The 17,752-nt window shown below is 40.1% G+C and overlaps 1 protein-coding gene across 3 annotated transcripts in view; it reads left to right on the top strand.

Moving 5' to 3' along the window:
* crhr2 (corticotropin releasing hormone receptor 2) overlaps positions 1 to 17,752 on the top strand; it is an 81,234-nt gene that overhangs the window by 49,072 nt on the left and 14,410 nt on the right. For 2 of the 3 annotated variants that reach the window (XM_076295725.1, XM_076295724.1), the window contains exons 4-9: positions 5,937 to 6,043; positions 6,420 to 6,537; positions 9,285 to 9,438; positions 13,849 to 13,909; positions 15,711 to 15,783; positions 16,538 to 16,623. In XM_076295725.1, coding sequence (XP_076151840.1) covers positions 5,937 to 6,043; positions 6,420 to 6,537; positions 9,285 to 9,438; positions 13,849 to 13,909; positions 15,711 to 15,783; positions 16,538 to 16,623 — 599 coding nt within the window. Of the gene's footprint in view, positions 1 to 4,748; positions 4,752 to 5,936; positions 6,044 to 6,419; positions 6,538 to 9,284; positions 9,439 to 13,848; positions 13,910 to 15,710; positions 15,784 to 16,537; positions 16,624 to 17,752 lie in introns of all 3 variants that reach the window. The other variant, XM_076295723.1, reaches the window with a different exon arrangement.

The raw sequence follows: 17,752 nt of genomic DNA, 5'->3' as shown, positions 1-17,752 counted from the left end.
CTCACACTTGACATGACAAAATGAGATAAAATGAGAAGTCCATGTCTGTGCAGGATATTACGTGTTGAGTACTGTGACCCTGTGCCAGCGAGGCATTTGCTCTCGTCGCCATCTGCCAGGTTCAGAACTTAGACCTCACAGACACACCTCTGTCCTGTTCCTGGACTCAGATTTAATCTGAGGAAATTCTGAGGGGATTGGCTCAGATACATTTTGAATCATGGTTTTGAGAGGCTGTGCACTGGCGTGATGATATGGCCATATGGCAGCATCCTACTGTATAGTTTAGCAATTCAAGCTTTTCAGAGTAATTGAAAATGACTGGTAAGAAATGCTCCCTGTATCGGTATGTGTTGTGACCTTGCTGTGTTAATTGTGAGAAGGGAGAGGTGGTAGTAATAGGCGGGTTCGGACAAAGGCCTTCTCACGACTGATGTAATCATTCAGTGCCCATGAAAACAAACTATGCCCCAGATGACAAAATTAGACTCAAAGTGATACAACAGCCCAGCATGTTTGAACTACTGTGGACACATGGTGTACCAGCACATAATGGCCCCAATGCTCTGGCTCTGACCACCATCTGGGTAGCATGTCTGACTTATAATAACAACAAAAAATGCATTTATTTCTATGATAAATTAAAACATGATGTAGTATGAACGAAAATGCAGAAGGCTATTCCCATGTACAAATTACATTACATCTTATGTCCCTGTGATCTGGCTCATGCAAAGATTACTGCAGAACCAGAGGCAAAATTATCTGACTAGCAAATGTGTTTAATATAATTAATTTTGGCCTACTTATCACACAATAGCCTGGGATTAAAGTATATTCATAGCATGTGCTCTATTTATAAATTGCTTTTTTTCCCTGAAATGACCAACCAGCACCATCTGAATTTAATCTCAAAGCCGTATTCATTGTCAGGTCAAATCAGGAACTGCAACCCAAGGGATGTGCTGTGTAGCACAAAACCACACTGATACAGTTCTAAAAATATGTGTATCAGGAAAAAGATCAGAGTGAACTAAACGTTAATTATATAAAATCAACATGGCATTATATTTTAGGAGGTAATACTTTCTTTTAGGGGATTTACAGTAGTTTATCCATTACAACATAACTAGTTAGTGTCCAACAAGGTCTGCATAACGCATCATTAAGAATTTATTAAGCCTGTGTAAGCAAATATTTTATTCTCATTGAATATGAAATGTATTCTTTATGGTCAGCTGGCCTTACATTTAAAAGAATCAAAATACAAAGATTATAATATTGTAATATACTGCCATAAAGGGGAACTCCGGCCCTTTTCAACATAGGGCCCTGTTGCTCAAGGTCACCAAGTCGGTAGGAAAAAAACAAAACCTGTTTTGTTGCTACAGCTTGAGTTATCCTGCTAGTCGCTACTGCAGCCAGGCGGTTACAAAGCTATGCTATGGGGCCAGATTTTAGATTGTGTTTTTGCCTCTTAACAGACTGAAAATGTCATTACAAGTGCTGTGCAACATGGACAGGATCCTTACAGACACCACGATGCGTGTTTAACTCAACTTTAACTAACTTAACCTAAAGAAGCAGTATAATCCAGTGTGTATATATATATATATATATATATATATCAGTGTATATATATCAGTGTGTGTATATATATATATATATGCACATGTTACCCCGCTACTCATCCAGCTACATTGGCTACCTATGGCGGCCCGCATCAAATTCAAGGCTCTAACGCTTGCCTACAAAGTAGTCTCCGGTTCTGCTCCCACCTACTTGAATGCCTTCATACAGACATACGCTACCTCCAGACCGCTGCGCTCCTCAGGCGAACGACGTCTAGCTCTACCTCCGGTACGCTCAGGCCAATCCAAACTTTTCTCATCTGTTGTTCCTCGCTGGTGGAACACACTGCCAGTTCCTACAAGGGCAGGGACATCCCTCTCCATTTTCAAAAAACTCCTGAAGACCCAGCTCTTTAGAGAACATCTCCTCTCATAGCAACACTTACAACAAGTCTTGCTGATCCTAGCACTCACCAGCCGTCTTAAACTGACACGTAACTGTTAAAAACAGCACTCACTGATGCACTTATTCTTACTGTACTCTAATGTTTTTTTTTTAAATTGTCCTAATATTGTTGAGAATTGCTCTAAAACTTAAATTGTTTACCATGTTGTTAGTCGCTTTGGCTAAAAATGCGTCAGCCAAATGTAATGTAATGTAATGTAAAAAATGAAGGAAGCAGCGTTTGAAGTAAAAATAACAAGTAATTTATTATAACGGTAACACAAGTAAACAGACTAAAACGTAGAGTGTGAAAGTCAGTAGAGTCAGTAGTGTAACGTGAGTGTGTGGCTGAGTGGACAATGGATGAAAGCGTGATGCATGCAAGAAAGCAATAGGGCAAAAGAAAAGAAGCTCCAAAGGGTAACAGGGTGGAAGCCGTTTTTAAAGGGCGTGGAGACACCGGGCCCAGGTGTCACCAATTCCACAGACGGTCTGCAGCCACGCCTACAAGAACACACAGGGCAGAGCAAGACAGACGCAGACAAAGGCAGCAGACCATCACACCCCCTCCCACAAAAGCGGGCTCCTGGAGTCCCGCCCACAATACAGGGCTATCAAAACATTAGTCATCCCATCAAAACTAAACATAATATAAATAGAAATTCCCCATAACATTTGGAGTACCACAGTAGAACAGCTACCCATCCAATCCCCCTTAATTTATAAACTGCAACCTGAAGGTGTTTGACGTCCACAGCTCAACACATTCAACCTCTCCCCAACTCGGCAACCGGTGCACCTAGAAAGCATATTTAAGAGTACAGGAAAAAAGGATAGAATAGTGAGAACAGCAAAGACCGCTTCACCTCGGGAGCCCTAGACAACTCGTTTGCCCCCACGTTGTCGGTCCCCTTGATGTAGCGGATCTCCAGACAATACGATTGCAGAAAAAGACACCATCTACTTAATCACATGTTGGGACAGTTTAAAGAATTAAGAAATGTGAGTGGATAATGATCTGTGAAAACCATTACAGGCGTACTTCCACCAACATACACATCAAAATGTCTCAAAGCTAGAACCAACGCCAAAGTCCCCTTCTCCACATCAGAATAGTTACGCTGATACGAATTAAACTTTCTAGAGAAGAAACTAACAGGCCTGTCTATTCCACGATCATCCTCTTGGACCAAGACAGCTCCAGCGCCCTCCAGACTAGCATCGACAAAGAGTTTAAATGGACAACCAAAACGTGGTGCTGCCAAAACTGGTGCATCACAAAAGAGCCTCTTCACCTGTTGGAAAGCAACATGACAAGCAGGAGACCAGACAAATCTTCCCTTCTCCCTCAGGAGATCAGTAAGAGGGGCCACAACAGTAGAAAAGTTTCTACCAAAACTCCTGTAGTAGCCCACCAGGCCAAGGAAACGCCTCAACTTTTTTTTAGTTGTTGGTGCAGGAAACTGCTTAACAGCTCGAACCTTAGCATTAACTGGGCAAACCTGCCCCTGCCCCACCACACGGCCAAGGTAGGTCACAGTCGCCCTCGCAAACTCACACTTTGCGAGGTTGACTATAAGTCTGTGTTATTGGCACGTGTGACAAGTCTTAATGTAGGCTGAGACATCCCTTTTCATGCAAGGCCAAAAGAAATGTCTCAACAGCCGGTCATAAGTCTTTTGAACACCAGAATGTCCAGATTCATCATGAGCAACTTTTAACACTGAGTGACGTAGCGTAGTTGGTAAAACAAGTTGAAAAACAGAGTCCCCAACAAACAAACCTGCATGCCAAGCCCACTTTCTCACCAACAGTGAATCTTGAAGAAAATATCCACAAGCGCTATCCCTCATTTCACATTCAAGTTGGACCAACTCATACAACCCAGCCAGTGAGGGGTCAGCCTGCTGCGCAGCAACCAACTCACTACAGGACACAGAGATAGAGAAATCAGTCAGAGGTAAAAAAGAAAATCTCCAACAACTTGTTCTTACCAGACTGAGGAACCAGCTCAGAGTCAGACTTTGCCCGCGCCATAGCCTGTGTTACCACACAAGCCGCAAAAGTCTCAGGAAAGTGTTGTGCACACTCGTCCAGCCCAGACTTCGACTGTGGCACAGAATCCACTACCAGGGGCGGAGTAACATCAGGCCATAGCTGAGCACCTACCAGGCCATTCCCAAGAATCACAGAGACGCCTTCAATTGGGAGTGCTGGGCGCACAGCAAGCGCAGCCTCACCCTGAAACAAGTCACACTCAAGCATTACTTTGTGAAGTGGCACCCGCAAAACATTTAAGCTCATTCCCTGAACTGGCTCTGAACTGCCAAAGTCAGAACTTTCAGACAGAGGCAACACCCCAGCTTTAATAACAGAGTCAAATGCCCCTGTATCTCTCAAGATTTTAACCGGCACCTTCACATCACTGCCAACCATAGACACCAACCCTGTTCTAATGAATGGCAAATAACAAACAAGTGCAGTGACACATGAGATTGTTAGCTGTGACTTGCCATCAACAACAACAGGTGTATTAAAACTACCAGGGGCAGCCAAGCCAGCACCCTTAGGACGCGAACCTGAAAGAGGATATTTACTAGACTTGAGCATGTAGCAATCAGCCTTCCAGTTGCCACGTTTATGACAGAAATTACAAATCTTATCCGACTCACCCGAACCACTAGGCCCACCACCAGACAGAGAAAGTCTGTTTGAATGGACAAAACTTTCAGCAGGTGCACCCCCACTACTAAATTGAAAACGGTGTTCAAGAGGGACATTCTGATGGATTAACACGTAGTCGTCAGCTAGCGTACTGCTTCAGCAGCAGTACGCACCTTCTGTTCACAGACATAGGTGCCAACATGATGTGGAACAGAGTTTTTAAACTGTTCGAGCACAATTAGATCGCAGAGACCGTCAAAATCAGAGACCTCGACAGAAGCACACCAGCGGTTAAAATAAATTGTTAAATCCCGTGCAAATTCTAAATGGCTCTGTTTTGGACCTCTCTTCCATGATCTACAGGTATAGTTCCAACCCATGAATATGCAATATAAGGAAAACTGTTGGTAGCATTGGCTAACTAGCGCCAGATTTCTGAGTGCAGGGGACAAGCCGAGATTAGCTATGAGAGTATACGTTCACACTCGGTATCATGTTTCAACACACTTTAGGTCAATATCACACCGGAATTCTTCTTTAACAGGTCTTTGTGCAGCATTTTCATCATGGAAATTTGTATAAAGTTGTAGAATAGGTATTCCTACTTTTGACAAATTGATCAAGACATCCATCTTATACTCCCACAAGACAGAGACATCAGAGCCTGATGGAGGCTTAGGGAGGCCAATAAGTGATTAATGCAGATCCTATGAGGCATTACTAAAGACATATATTAGTTATGTGAAGACATTTAGCCTCATTAGCCTCTGTTATCATCCAAAGTTGGAGATGGTGATTTAAATAAATGAATTCACTCTCAGTACTAGTACTATAGGATGGTGATAATAAACAGGTTTTTTTGATCCACAGCCTATGGTTAGGTAGCCATTTTGTGTTTCTCTCAGCCTGAATGATTTTGTTTTTGTACATTGAGGCGGCAGAGAACCACCCGAAGGGAATCAGAGGAATATGTTCTAGTCTGTGTTCATAACTGTATGTCACCCATTATAATAATATCAATATGTTAAAATCAAACAGATTGTGAATGTATAGAATACTTCTATAAATACAGTGCAGGTTGCATGACACAATCTCTAACCACTTTGCTATTGCCCAACAGAAATCATTTTACCTGGGAAACTCCTTTTGGTAGCATCATCTTTGTTTAAGATGGCCTGTATTATTCTCTAAAGATGGGCTATTTCAATTACAATATAGTAAAATATGTATATCTTGTCCTGTTTTTCTACCCTCAGAGAAAATATCCCATGCATTACAAGATTGCTTTAATCATAAATTACCTTGGCCATTGTATATCTGTGGGAGCTTTAGTTGTGGCCTTCATACTGTTCCTCTGCTTAAGGCAAGTTTACATCTGCTTTTTATCTGTTTTATATACTGATTCTGGAGGACAATATTATTTCAAGACAAATGTCCAACTTTTTTATTATCTTATGTAGCCCAGTTAGTAAAATAATAATTTCACTATCTGCTTGTTATATTAATTTGCATGTCTTATATCATATACATGTTTGATGCATGACAGATATTAGAGCTCCTATTTCTGAGCTATTAGCTCATTACACATTATTTAAGCTCCAGAGCATCCATTTGGATTTAGGCTGTTGTCCTCCTTGTATAAATGCATATTCTTAACTCATTTCAGGAATGCAAAGGGGGAAACTGACTCATCATATGTTTATGTGAATGCTCTATGTTCTTTTAATCTCTAACTCCAGGAGTATTAGATGCCTTCGTAACATAATCCACTGGAACTTGATTACCACCTTCATCTTAAGGAATATCATGTGGTTTTTACTACAGCTGATTGATCACAATATTCATGAAAGCAATGAGGTAAGATTTCTGTCCAAAACTGATAGTTATGGTCCTTGAATATGATTGGAATCACGTTTGAATCATGTTCGATGCTGTTGTAAAACCCAGTGCAACCCTTCATGTTGACCGCATTTCATACTTTATTACTGTGCCCTCACAAATTGATACAAAAGTTACTATGACTCAACATTGCTTGGCAACCATTCTGATAGAATAAATATATTTCTTGGCGGAAGAATGATTATCTATGAATAGGCCTGTCGCGATATTCAATAAATCAATTAATCGCATGATAATTAAAATTAGCTCGATAATTTTTCTGGCCACGATAAATGCCATTTGCATGCTTGTTTGTTTTCCTCGTCTCTCTCTCCCTCTCTCTCTCTCGGGTCCTTAGAGTAACCATGAGTGAACCCTCATGTCAGTCACTTGTCAGTCGCATGGTGTGTGGGGAGGCGGAACTACTGGCGTAGCCTACCACAGAGTGCAGCTAAAGAGCCGCGTGAGAAGTATCCGGTAGGCACTAGGCAGAGAGAAAGCTAGTTGCGAGTTCGAATAGGCTATGCCTATTCGAGACAAAAAAGATGGAATTGGTTTCTAAGCGAAACGCGACAGCTGCAGTGTGGGAGCATTTCGAATTTAAACCGAATGCCCGTGGTGAACCACTGAACGTGTGCGAGTCGGTGTGTCGCATTTATTGGAAAACAGTCGCAATTAAAAGCGGCAACACAACAAACATGCATATGCATCTAAAACACAATCATCCGCTGCAGTTTCCTGGACAACACAACAAGTGGGCCGTCTTCCTCTTCCCGAGGAAAATTCTCAGAACGACAATATTATCGCTTATCGCAATAATTTCTGAGACAATTTATCGTCAAGCAAAATTTGTTATCGTGACAGGCCTATCTATGAATAAATCGTTACATTTCTCGTTGCTGTGCCTTTATTATATGAAGTCTTGTCAGGTATATGTAATAAGCGTTTAAGAAAAGCAACAAGCCTCTGAAGTCCGTAGGTTACAGTGATCTTAGAACAGCTAAGAACAGTGGAATTGATCTTCTCACATCACCTCTATCTTAACACTGTTACCCTTAAGATTATTAGGGGTGTCACGATTCTCCAAATCCTCGATTCGATGTAATTTTCGATTTTAAAGTCACGATTCGATTCGATTTTCGATCTTTTTAAAATATTACTATTAATGCATTCCTTATATGTTATTTACTCTTTTTGGCCTTTTTTTTTTTCGGGGGGCTTTTATTTTGAAACCGCTTTGAAACCGAGGTTGTAATGTAAACAGAACTAACATTAGGCTAAAACAGAGACGTGAACATGGTAAAATGAAACAACACAGAATCTTAATTTCATTGTTTCAGCACACTCCGAAGAGACCCAAGGTTAGTGTTAATGGAATATGTACTTATAAATGTGCATTTTAAGCCTTAAAGTAACTTTGGACTGTAATTAGACCATCTTTTCACTTGCTAAGTTGAGTAGGCTAAGTTAGTTTTAATTGACGTGAATGAACGAATACTTCCACACCTGTGATTTCAAAGTAGCAAGAGGGGCTTTGATTTCAGTAGGTTGATGTGTAGGCCTATATTTTAACTGGCTGCAGCTTAAAGGGGTGGTTCAGGATTTTGGACATAGGACCTCATTTCCAAGTAAGCAAGTGTGATATTTATCAGTGGAGACCGTTTTCAACACGTTTCATTCAGTCCTTCTAATTGCAGAGTTCGCAGGTGCTAGGCTAGCGCAAGTCAACGGTATGTGCTAGCCTGCCACTAAAAACAGTCTTACCCACTCCAAAGTACACCCGAGGCAAACAAATTATAACGCCAGACTATCGATGTAAATGTCTGTATTGATAGTGTTATTTCTAACGTTATTCTATCCTTGCATTTCAACGATCGCATTACATTTTGATGGACTAGTTTCTTAGCAGCGGCGGAATTATACTTCTCCGGTTAGTAGTACTGCGCCGAAAAGTAAACAATAAAGCGCACTCCAATGGGGATACCTAGTAGTAGCCTTGGTAATAGCAGTCCGCAGCTGAGTTGCAAAATGACTACTAACAACTTCAGGGACCAAAGTATAACTATTGCAACGCGATGCAAGGGTAGTTGTATTTCTTACACTATTCTATCAACACAGACATTTACATCGATTGTCTGGAATTTGCCTCAGGTGTAGTTTAGAGTGGGTAAGACTGTCTTTAGTGGCAGGCTAGCACATACCGTTGACTTGCGCTAGCCTAGCACCTGCGAACTCTGCAATTAGAAGGACTGGATGAAACGTGTTGAAAACGATCTCCACTGATAAATATCACACTTGCTTACTTGGAAATGAGGTCTTATGTCCAAAATCCTGAACCACCCCTTTAAAATTAGAGGAGTGTTGACGCTGCAGTTCAGCACGTGCATGTGTGTTTGTGCGTCTTGTCATACATGCTGGACGTGACATTGGGGGTGTGGCTGCATCGTCGATTCTACTTTTAAGTTCGAAGTTCGAGATTGAGATGTAATTTCGATCGATTTCGAAATAAAATCGAAATCGTGACACCCTTAAAGATTATAATAGCACAATCAATAATTGTGCTAGTCAATAATGATTTTCCTTGTTTGTCAAGCCAGTGAAATGTATTTCAAAGGTGTATCTGGTAACATGTTTTATCAAAACAGTACAGAACAGAAATGTATTGTCTATCTATATAAATCTATCGCTGTTAGTGAATGCTATGTGTGTGCATTTTTTTCTTACAGCCATGGTGCCGCCTTATAACAACAATCTATAACTACTTTGTGGTGACCAATTTCTTCTGGATGTTTGTGGAAGGCTGTTACCTCCACACTGCCATAGTGATGACTTACTCCACAGATAAGCTCAGGAAGTGGGTGTTCCTGTTTATTGGATGGTGTAAGTAGGCATGTTTTCACTTTTGTTTGTGATTGCTATGTTTAATTGTCCACACACACACCACCACCCCCCCCCCCCCCCACACACACACACACACACACACATACATATCTATAAAGCTATAGTGATGCAACCAATCAAAAGAAATGTCATTGCCCGGGGATGTCCATTACAGTGATGAAGCTGTCTACAGCTCATTGTTTCATTTTGGAGCGAGGGGGAGGCAGGGTCAATGCAGGGTCATTGGAAAGCATTGCCCACTGCACACTAAATGGAATAATTACACTCAAGAGTTGTTCCATTACCAACCCTAAGGAATTAGTTGTATCAGTTGTACCTTTAAATTAATTATATGAATTTTTGAATTTTTTCAGTTAAATGCAGCAATAGTGATACTTAATTGCCATTGAGATCAGTGAACCTGGAATTGCAAATGCTTGATAAAACAAACGAGTCATTTGAATTGTGATGCATAGGTCATACTAATTATAATAATAGCCTAAAAGCTTTGGTTTCTCGTCCTCCATGGTACTCATATGCAGCAGTTTGTGCAACAGAGAGTGACTGAATGCTCTTCAGAACTGACAGGGTAGCTGTCCTGAAAGATGGCTTTATAAAGTGAAATATTTTGTATGGAAAAATCATGAAATACAGTGTTGTGGGATGAAAGCACAGTGTATAGTATTTTAAATGTTGAAACAGCATGTTGAAAAAAGATCTCATAATAATTTGTTGAGTTTTAATTATGTAATATATGTAATTTCATGATGACCCTTATTTATTAAGATTTGTCTGAAGTTGCATTCCATACAGAAATCACCAACAGTGAAATGTGAAGTCAGTGTCTGGCATTTCCGTACCATATGTCATCAGGGATTATAGCACTCTGAATTAATTATAGAAGTTAGTGAATCAATCCCAAGCTACATTGTAACGTAATGAAGATATATGTTTCTCTCCTCTGTTAGCTTTCTGGCTGTGATTGTGGTTTAGAGACCACATCTGAGAGGAGTATTGGCTCCTGTATGTGTGGTTTTTATATGTGCACATCTGAGGTTGTAGCTGCAACCAGAGTTCCTCAGTTCCATGCATTATGTCCATTTCCAGCAAATGTGTTCAGTTAAGACTCTTGTGTTGTCAGTCATCATGCCAAAGGATGACTCTATAGAAGTTGGAGAGTAGTCATGTAGCTAAACAGCCGTATACCGATAGTATACAGCTGACTGTTACAGATGCCCCCCTCTGCTTCAGTATTTCAGTGCTAAAGCGAAAGAACCTACAGTATAGGTTAGATTGCATTGAGTCATCTGTGTGCTATTGGACAGGACTGCGTGACTGTCTACTTTTATGTGTGCGTGTGTGTGTGTGTGTGTGTGTGTGTGTGTATACGTGTGTGTGTGTGTGTGTGTGTGTGTGTGTGTGTGTGTGTGTGTGTGTGTGTGTGTGTGTGTTATAGGGGTAGTTCTAAGATATCTTAGAAAGCAGGAAAAGATAGTTTGATCTGTTTCGAACAGCACTTGTTGCCTCGCCTGTTAGATATCTTAAATGGCAACATTTTTTAACAGAGCTTATGTGTCCATAAATGTCATTGTGCATTCCATAATATCAGACTTTTGTTGAAATAAAAGTCTAATATCATGGAATACACCATATCCAGACCCATTCACTTTTGGTACTTATGGGTGCTAAGTATCCACAGTGGTTTAAAACCCTCTAACCGCCCATGTCGCAATATTGCGACAAGCGTCATTACTGAATAAAACAGACGATAGACGCGATTACAGTGTAAAATCTCATTTGTACTCTTGACCACTAGTTGGCCGACACCCAGAGCTTCGATTCAAGCTCAACCTTTTTTTTCAAAGTTTTCAAGGAAGCTCACGAAAACACGCGAGAAACACACGAAGAAGACGTGTATTTCCTCCATAACGCGGAAGCGATGCGGGCTTTAGTTTTGCACAAATTGAAGCAGAAATACACCAAATGTTGAAAAAAAAATTCACGTGTGATGAAGTCTTGGGTCTGTTATTCACCTATTCTGATTCTGAAGGAGAATATCTGCCTTTTGGAGAATATGATCGATCGTCTATTGACTGATAGTCATGGAGCGTCTGTGAATGGAGGTGCGTCTTTTTCGACAGTGTCCACTAAGCATACCATGCTTATTTCGACCCTCTGCCCAACATAGCTGGAGGTGCCAGTGACAGTAGTGATGATAGTGTCCGTAATGGACGTGGTATAGAGAGCAGGGGTTGTAAAAATAGGGCTCTGTAGAACTTCAAAGTCACCCGCGATATGGAACTGATTTGACCAGGCTACTTTATTGTATAGTAGTATAGGGTTTGTGATTATAGTAAGTTTACTATTGTTGGTTTACATGTGACTGTTTTCCTGTTCATTTGTTATGTCGGTGAAATCACAAAAAAAGAAAGTAAAACTGCTCAAATATGTTCAACATCTAGTATTTACTGAAATGTGCATAATTCACGGTGGTTGCCATCCAGTGACGCCATAATATGCAAATTAGATGAGTAAATGTACCCCCTTCATAAACTTCTGGTCATACTCAATGATTTTCACATTTACAGTAGGACTTTATCTCTGACCACTTGCAAGCCATGGCCTTTTGAAATTTTGATGTAAAAATCCAATTTATATTTTTTAAACCGCGGCTAAAGGGCCAAAATATAAAATTATTACTGTATACTAGGACAATTATTGTTCCATCGTTAGGATCATGTGACACACACACACACACACACACACGCATGCGCACACACACGCATGCGCACACACACACAGACACACACACACACACACACACAAACACACACACACACACAGACACACACACACTTAGTTTGCTTATCCTACATGTAATGCAATATTTCCACCACATTACCTGATGCAGAAATGGAACATCTGTGTCAGAGATAATCCTGGATTAAGTGAACTTTCACCATCCACTGTTGTGAATGGGGCATGAAGGTCACAGACTGCTGGGGTTGAATTACATGTGTGGATAAATCCTCCCAGTTCAGGTGTCTCTCATTCATCTTTTCTTACCTTGTTTTGCTCTGATTTAATTACTTTTTCTGTATTAGCACATGCATAATGGTTTGTAATCAATGGGTTTGTTTTTAAACAGAAGGGCTTTAAAGATTCAACTGAAACACAGTTGTGAGCTCACTTAGACTCGACTCAGTGAGTAACCACAGCTTTTTTGGCAGGGCTTACTTTTGCAACATATCCCTAGGCTCTAGGGCATTTTCGTGTACAGAAAATGCCATGTTTAAAGCATTCATACTTGTTTGACGTCCAGAAAGATACACTGGAGATATTTTCCCTCATCTAACTTGCTTTAACAATGGTGCTATTTTCCTTAGCTCCTTACTCGTTATATTTTGCCTGAGATAAGTCACGCAAGGGTAAACAGTGGGCAGCTAGAGCCACTATATTTGTAATACAGACAAAGTCCTTATCTAAGCTAATGTGAGCATATGAACCAGGCAGCTAGCAAAATATCCAGAGGAAATACATGTTTTGAACCCGACAGATTTCGTACAGAACTGCAGTCACATTTGAGCAGCGGGTAAAAAACAACTCATTGCTTAAAGAAAAAAAAGCATACAAATTGGTGGGTCATAAAGTTTGATGGTTAAGGTAAGGTATTGTTTATAGGTTTATAATGCATGGCATATTTGTTGGTCACAGGCATGCTTATTTCAGGAAATATCAGGTTCAGCCAGTCATATTTAAACACTGTTTTTTTATGGATATTGAATATCAAACTATTCCTCATGTGAATGTTTTGTGTTGATAGGGTCTGACAGTTGACTTTTGAAAAGGCTTGACTGTAGTGTAAAATGTGAACACGGCTCCAAAATTGGGAATGATTATGGTGTTAAAGGTTTTGTTGATCCTCTTTAATACATTGCCTTTTTTTCTTGACTTGTCAAAATGAAATAATCATTGCCCCAGTCCAAGGTCCGGGACTTCTGGCATCAGAAGCACCAGGCTTAGCTTAGCAAGACTCAATGGGGAAAGGCTAAGCTAATACAGTCAGCCACATAGAAGCAAATGATTAGAGCTTACTCAGCGTGATCAAAGGGGACTTAATCACACACTCAGCACACACAGCCTCTCCTCAGCCCATGGGTTCGGTGGATTTCCTCAGCTTGCCTCTCCACTCCTACACTGCTGCTAGCTGCTTTCAGGCCTCAGGGCTAAGGACGCATTTAAAGCTGCATTGAATTTCAGTCCACCACAAGGAGTGAAATATTTGGTCATACTTGAAGTTTCTTTCAAAAACACCCCACACATACCCCCTTCACCAAACTGGATGTTTGCTAAATCAAGTTTACTTGTGTGCTTTGGTGAAAACACAGTTGTTTCCTTTCTTCCTTTCAGGTATTCCATGTCCAATTATTGTGGCGTGGGCTATAGGAAAGCTGTACAATGAAAATGAACAGTAAGTGCTTGATTTCAGTGAAGAACATCTAAAAGGGCTCTAAGTTATTCAATGAGAGATAGCAAAGGCACATAAGAGATACAATGGCAACATTTGACAGGCTTTGTTAGTGAGTGAGTCAGGCCTATATGCATGACTTGAATACATGAGATGTAGAGTACTGTTCCCATTTAACAGATTTCCTTTGCCGAAACTATGAATAGGTTATTTTGCTGTTCATCCACTTAAAGTTGAATTTGAGGAATTGTCACACAGACACTCCAAAGTCATAAATAATGCTTAAATCACTTTTGCCCTGAATTGGTATGGTTTCAGAAAGTCATCTCAAAAACAGCTGCAGAATTGACAAGAAAAAAAATAATCACCTGCCAATCACCTGGTAAAGTCATTTACTTGGCTAGTGGAGTTGGGTTGATTGGAGAACACATTGGCATTCTTACCATTTCTAGCTAGGATGAGTCACACATGCTGTATATGAAAGAGGACAAGTCATCTTCTCAATGGTTCATGGTTTGACTTAGAGTTAAGCTGAATGTTGTGAGGCATATCCATCCCTCTGAGACTTCACATTAAAACATGAAATCTGGAGGGGAGAATCGAATCAGTAGTCCACACCATGTGCTGGCCAGTCCCAGAGGAGTGATGGACCTTTGCCTGGTCCACAGGGCCTTGCTGGTAACTAGATTGATGGAAATTGCTGTTGTTGATGGTGAACATTCCGCAGGAAACAATTCTGAGCAAATCTAGTCTGCCAGTAGTGATCCAAAGAAACATCTTGTTACTGCAATTAATAGAGTAAGACTAGGAGTTGAATGCTGATGAATACGCCAACAACTATAAAAACAATTGCCCAGTATCAGTGCAGATACAAATTGGATTTGCTTTTTTGTGAATGCTTCTTAAACTGCCCTTGTATGATATTATGGGCCTGAATGCAGTTTGATTTACAATGATGATAGCAGGCCCAGGGGAGCAGTTAGAGGGATTCTTTGCCTATTTAAAAGCTTGCTCATCCTCTCCCCCACCCCACCCCCACCTCTCCCACACAGATGTGAGCTCTAATTGAATAAGGGAATAAAGGGAATTTCTTAAAATATAGCAACCGAACCATGTGAGACTCCTCCACAAAGTGTATTTTCTATATATATCCACGTGTGTGTGTCTGTGCGTGTAAGTGTGGGTAGGTGTTTCTATGTGTGTGTGTGAGAGAGAGAGAGAGAGAGAGAGAGAGAGAGAGAGAGAGAGAGAGAGAGAGAATTTGTACACTTACTCCGAGTGAATACCCTTGAATTAAGTGGCACAGCAAGGGCATTCTCCTGGAAATGAGACCCGTGAATGTAGGTTTCCGCCACTTAGAATGGACTTCCTCCTGACCAGTTGGGAACAGCCTGTGCTTGGCGAAGGAGTGTGCTGGGGGGCATTTATCCATTATTAATGCAACTGAATGGACTCTAACTAAAAGTCTTAATAGAAAGTAAAGGGCATATATCAACATGTATCAATCTTGAGGGAGTATTTGTTTTTTTTCCCCTCAATTGTAATAACCATATTTTAAAACAATGCAGTGATGTGGAATATAGTATTGTTTTGCATCTCTCTTCTTAATCATGTGTCCTTTACATATGAACTATGATCCATATATTGCTTAAGTGGTAACACTTCAATACATTATGTATCTGTACATTTACAGTACATGTTGTTTTAAACAGCTTCACCAGGTGACACGTAGAGACAACAGCCTTTAAATGTATGTCTGTGTCTTACGATTATTGTTGTTCATGCCTTGAATTTGACTATGCAGATGCTGGTTTGGGAAGGAACCTGGAAAATACATAGACTACATTTATCAAGGGCCTGTGATTCTTGTTCTGCTGGTGAGTGAAGCTCTTTCTCCTTTTTTACATTATGTGACTTTTTGGCAAGTTGTTTGCCTATAAGGTCTCCATATTTCTATTTGTAAACAAAAAAGAAAACCTAATCACGTAACTCAGTCATGCATATTTGCATGCAGTGGAGGCATTAGAATGTGTGTGTGCGTGTGTGTGTGTGTGTGTGTGCGTGCGTATGAGAAGAAGTGCTGTATATGCATAATCTGAGCACAGACCAATTTCTGAGTTGGCCGCTGAGGCAGATAACAGTAGCAGAAATATGACAGTGTGAAGAGGAAGCCTGGAGGATTGGTAGACCTCGAAATACTTTCCTTCTCATTTGTCTGTTTATTTTCCCAGTGGCCCTCTGATTTTTGCCTCATCAGCGTAGATGTAGGTCATGCATATCAGCGTACATGTAGGTCACAGAGATGCATTGTTTTTTGTGTAGGTTTTATATATTTAGTTGTCTCTATTTGTTATTTATTTGTCTTTAACTATGACTTCCTTTTTCTTTTTAATTCATCGTCTTGTTACTTTGAATTGACAGACTGCTGCTTAGACTGTCGCAGTGTAACAACATCTTAACATTATTGGATGGTGATATGCGATAATTTACATTTCAAGATTTTGTTTTTATCATGTTTACAGCATATTGTAGATGTTGTTCCGCCTATTAATGGTCTAGTCTGTTCTGTATATATATCCAATATTGTCCTGTAAATGACCTTTGTTTTTACTCTTCCCTTTTCTGTACAAGATAAATTTCGTATTCCTTTTCAACATTGTAAGAATTCTTATGACAAAACTGAGAGCATCCACCACATCTGAAACTATACAGTACAGGTAAGTTAGATTTAAATGTTTTGAATTATTTAAATGAGAAATAATTTTTATTTTTCATGTATTCAATTACCCTCAGGCATTGTAGTTGTGTCTCTCTCTGTGTGTGTGTGTGTGTGTGTGTGTGTGTGTGTGTGTGTGTGTGTGTGTGTGTGTGTGTGTGTGTGTGCTCACATAACTTTAAAACTACTGATCCAATCTACTGATCTGTAGAGGGTCACATATTATCTCAGTCCTTCCACATGAGCATCCAAATCACTTTTTCAGCATTGTATGAAAGGTACAAGGGCCTGCAGTCACCTACAGTAACTGCTTCCGATAAAGATGGTTTCACCTAGAAGTGTAGAGATATTCCAAATGTTATATCATACACTACTGGTATACACACTCACGCTTCCATGGTGATGTTTTGCAAATGAAAATATTTGTCCTGGGTAATGGATCTTTAGTACTCTTGAGTCATGCATTAATTATCGTTAGTCCTAATGATCTAATCTGTTTATGTAAGACCCGTTTGCTCTTGATGCAGCACATCAGAGATGCTTCTGGTCTAGTATTACCACCATGTATAATGCATCATAAGTGTTTTAATGGACTCCTGTTAGATGTGAAAGTTAATGTCAAAGTACCCTCACTCACATAACATGAGACCACACACATGTGTCTTAGAGACCGTCATATGATTAAAGAGTAAAAAATGTCTATAATCAGATCCTATTTCCATGACTTAATTCTGAACACTCTTGTTTTTTAAGAAAACATTGTATTTTTTGTCATTAGTAGAATTTCAAACTAATTACAGTGGACTGTCATTGCTTATATTGAAAACATTAAGATGTATTAGCTAATCAAGGAATAAAAACAAAAGCCGCAGGTAGTTATGCAGTCAATAGGCCACCTGCCTCGAATAGCTAGAATTCACTGTTATCTACATCAGGTTGCCAAGGAAAGCTGAAAGACTGGAAGGCTAGAGTTGTGTTGGTTAGTACACTGATAGAAATCACTGTAAAGGAGCATTATAAACCACTGCATCTGGCATTCAACTGAGCTGTATATGCGATGACTATTAATAAGGTAATCCTAAGCATTTTGTAACACACATAATTTCATATGCATTAAAGCTGCAGCTGAC

The sequence above is a fragment of the Alosa pseudoharengus genome, unplaced genomic scaffold (assembly GCF_046254945.1).
Source record: "Alosa pseudoharengus isolate Yale_2024_CS ecotype anadromous, Long Island Sound unplaced genomic scaffold, YU_APseudo_1.1 YU_APseudo_1.1_scf_2, whole genome shotgun sequence".
Lineage (NCBI taxonomy): Eukaryota > Metazoa > Chordata > Actinopteri > Clupeiformes > Clupeidae > Alosa > Alosa pseudoharengus.
The sequence above is the reverse complement of the archived record's forward strand: the minus strand, read 5'-3'. Positions and strand labels throughout refer to the sequence as shown.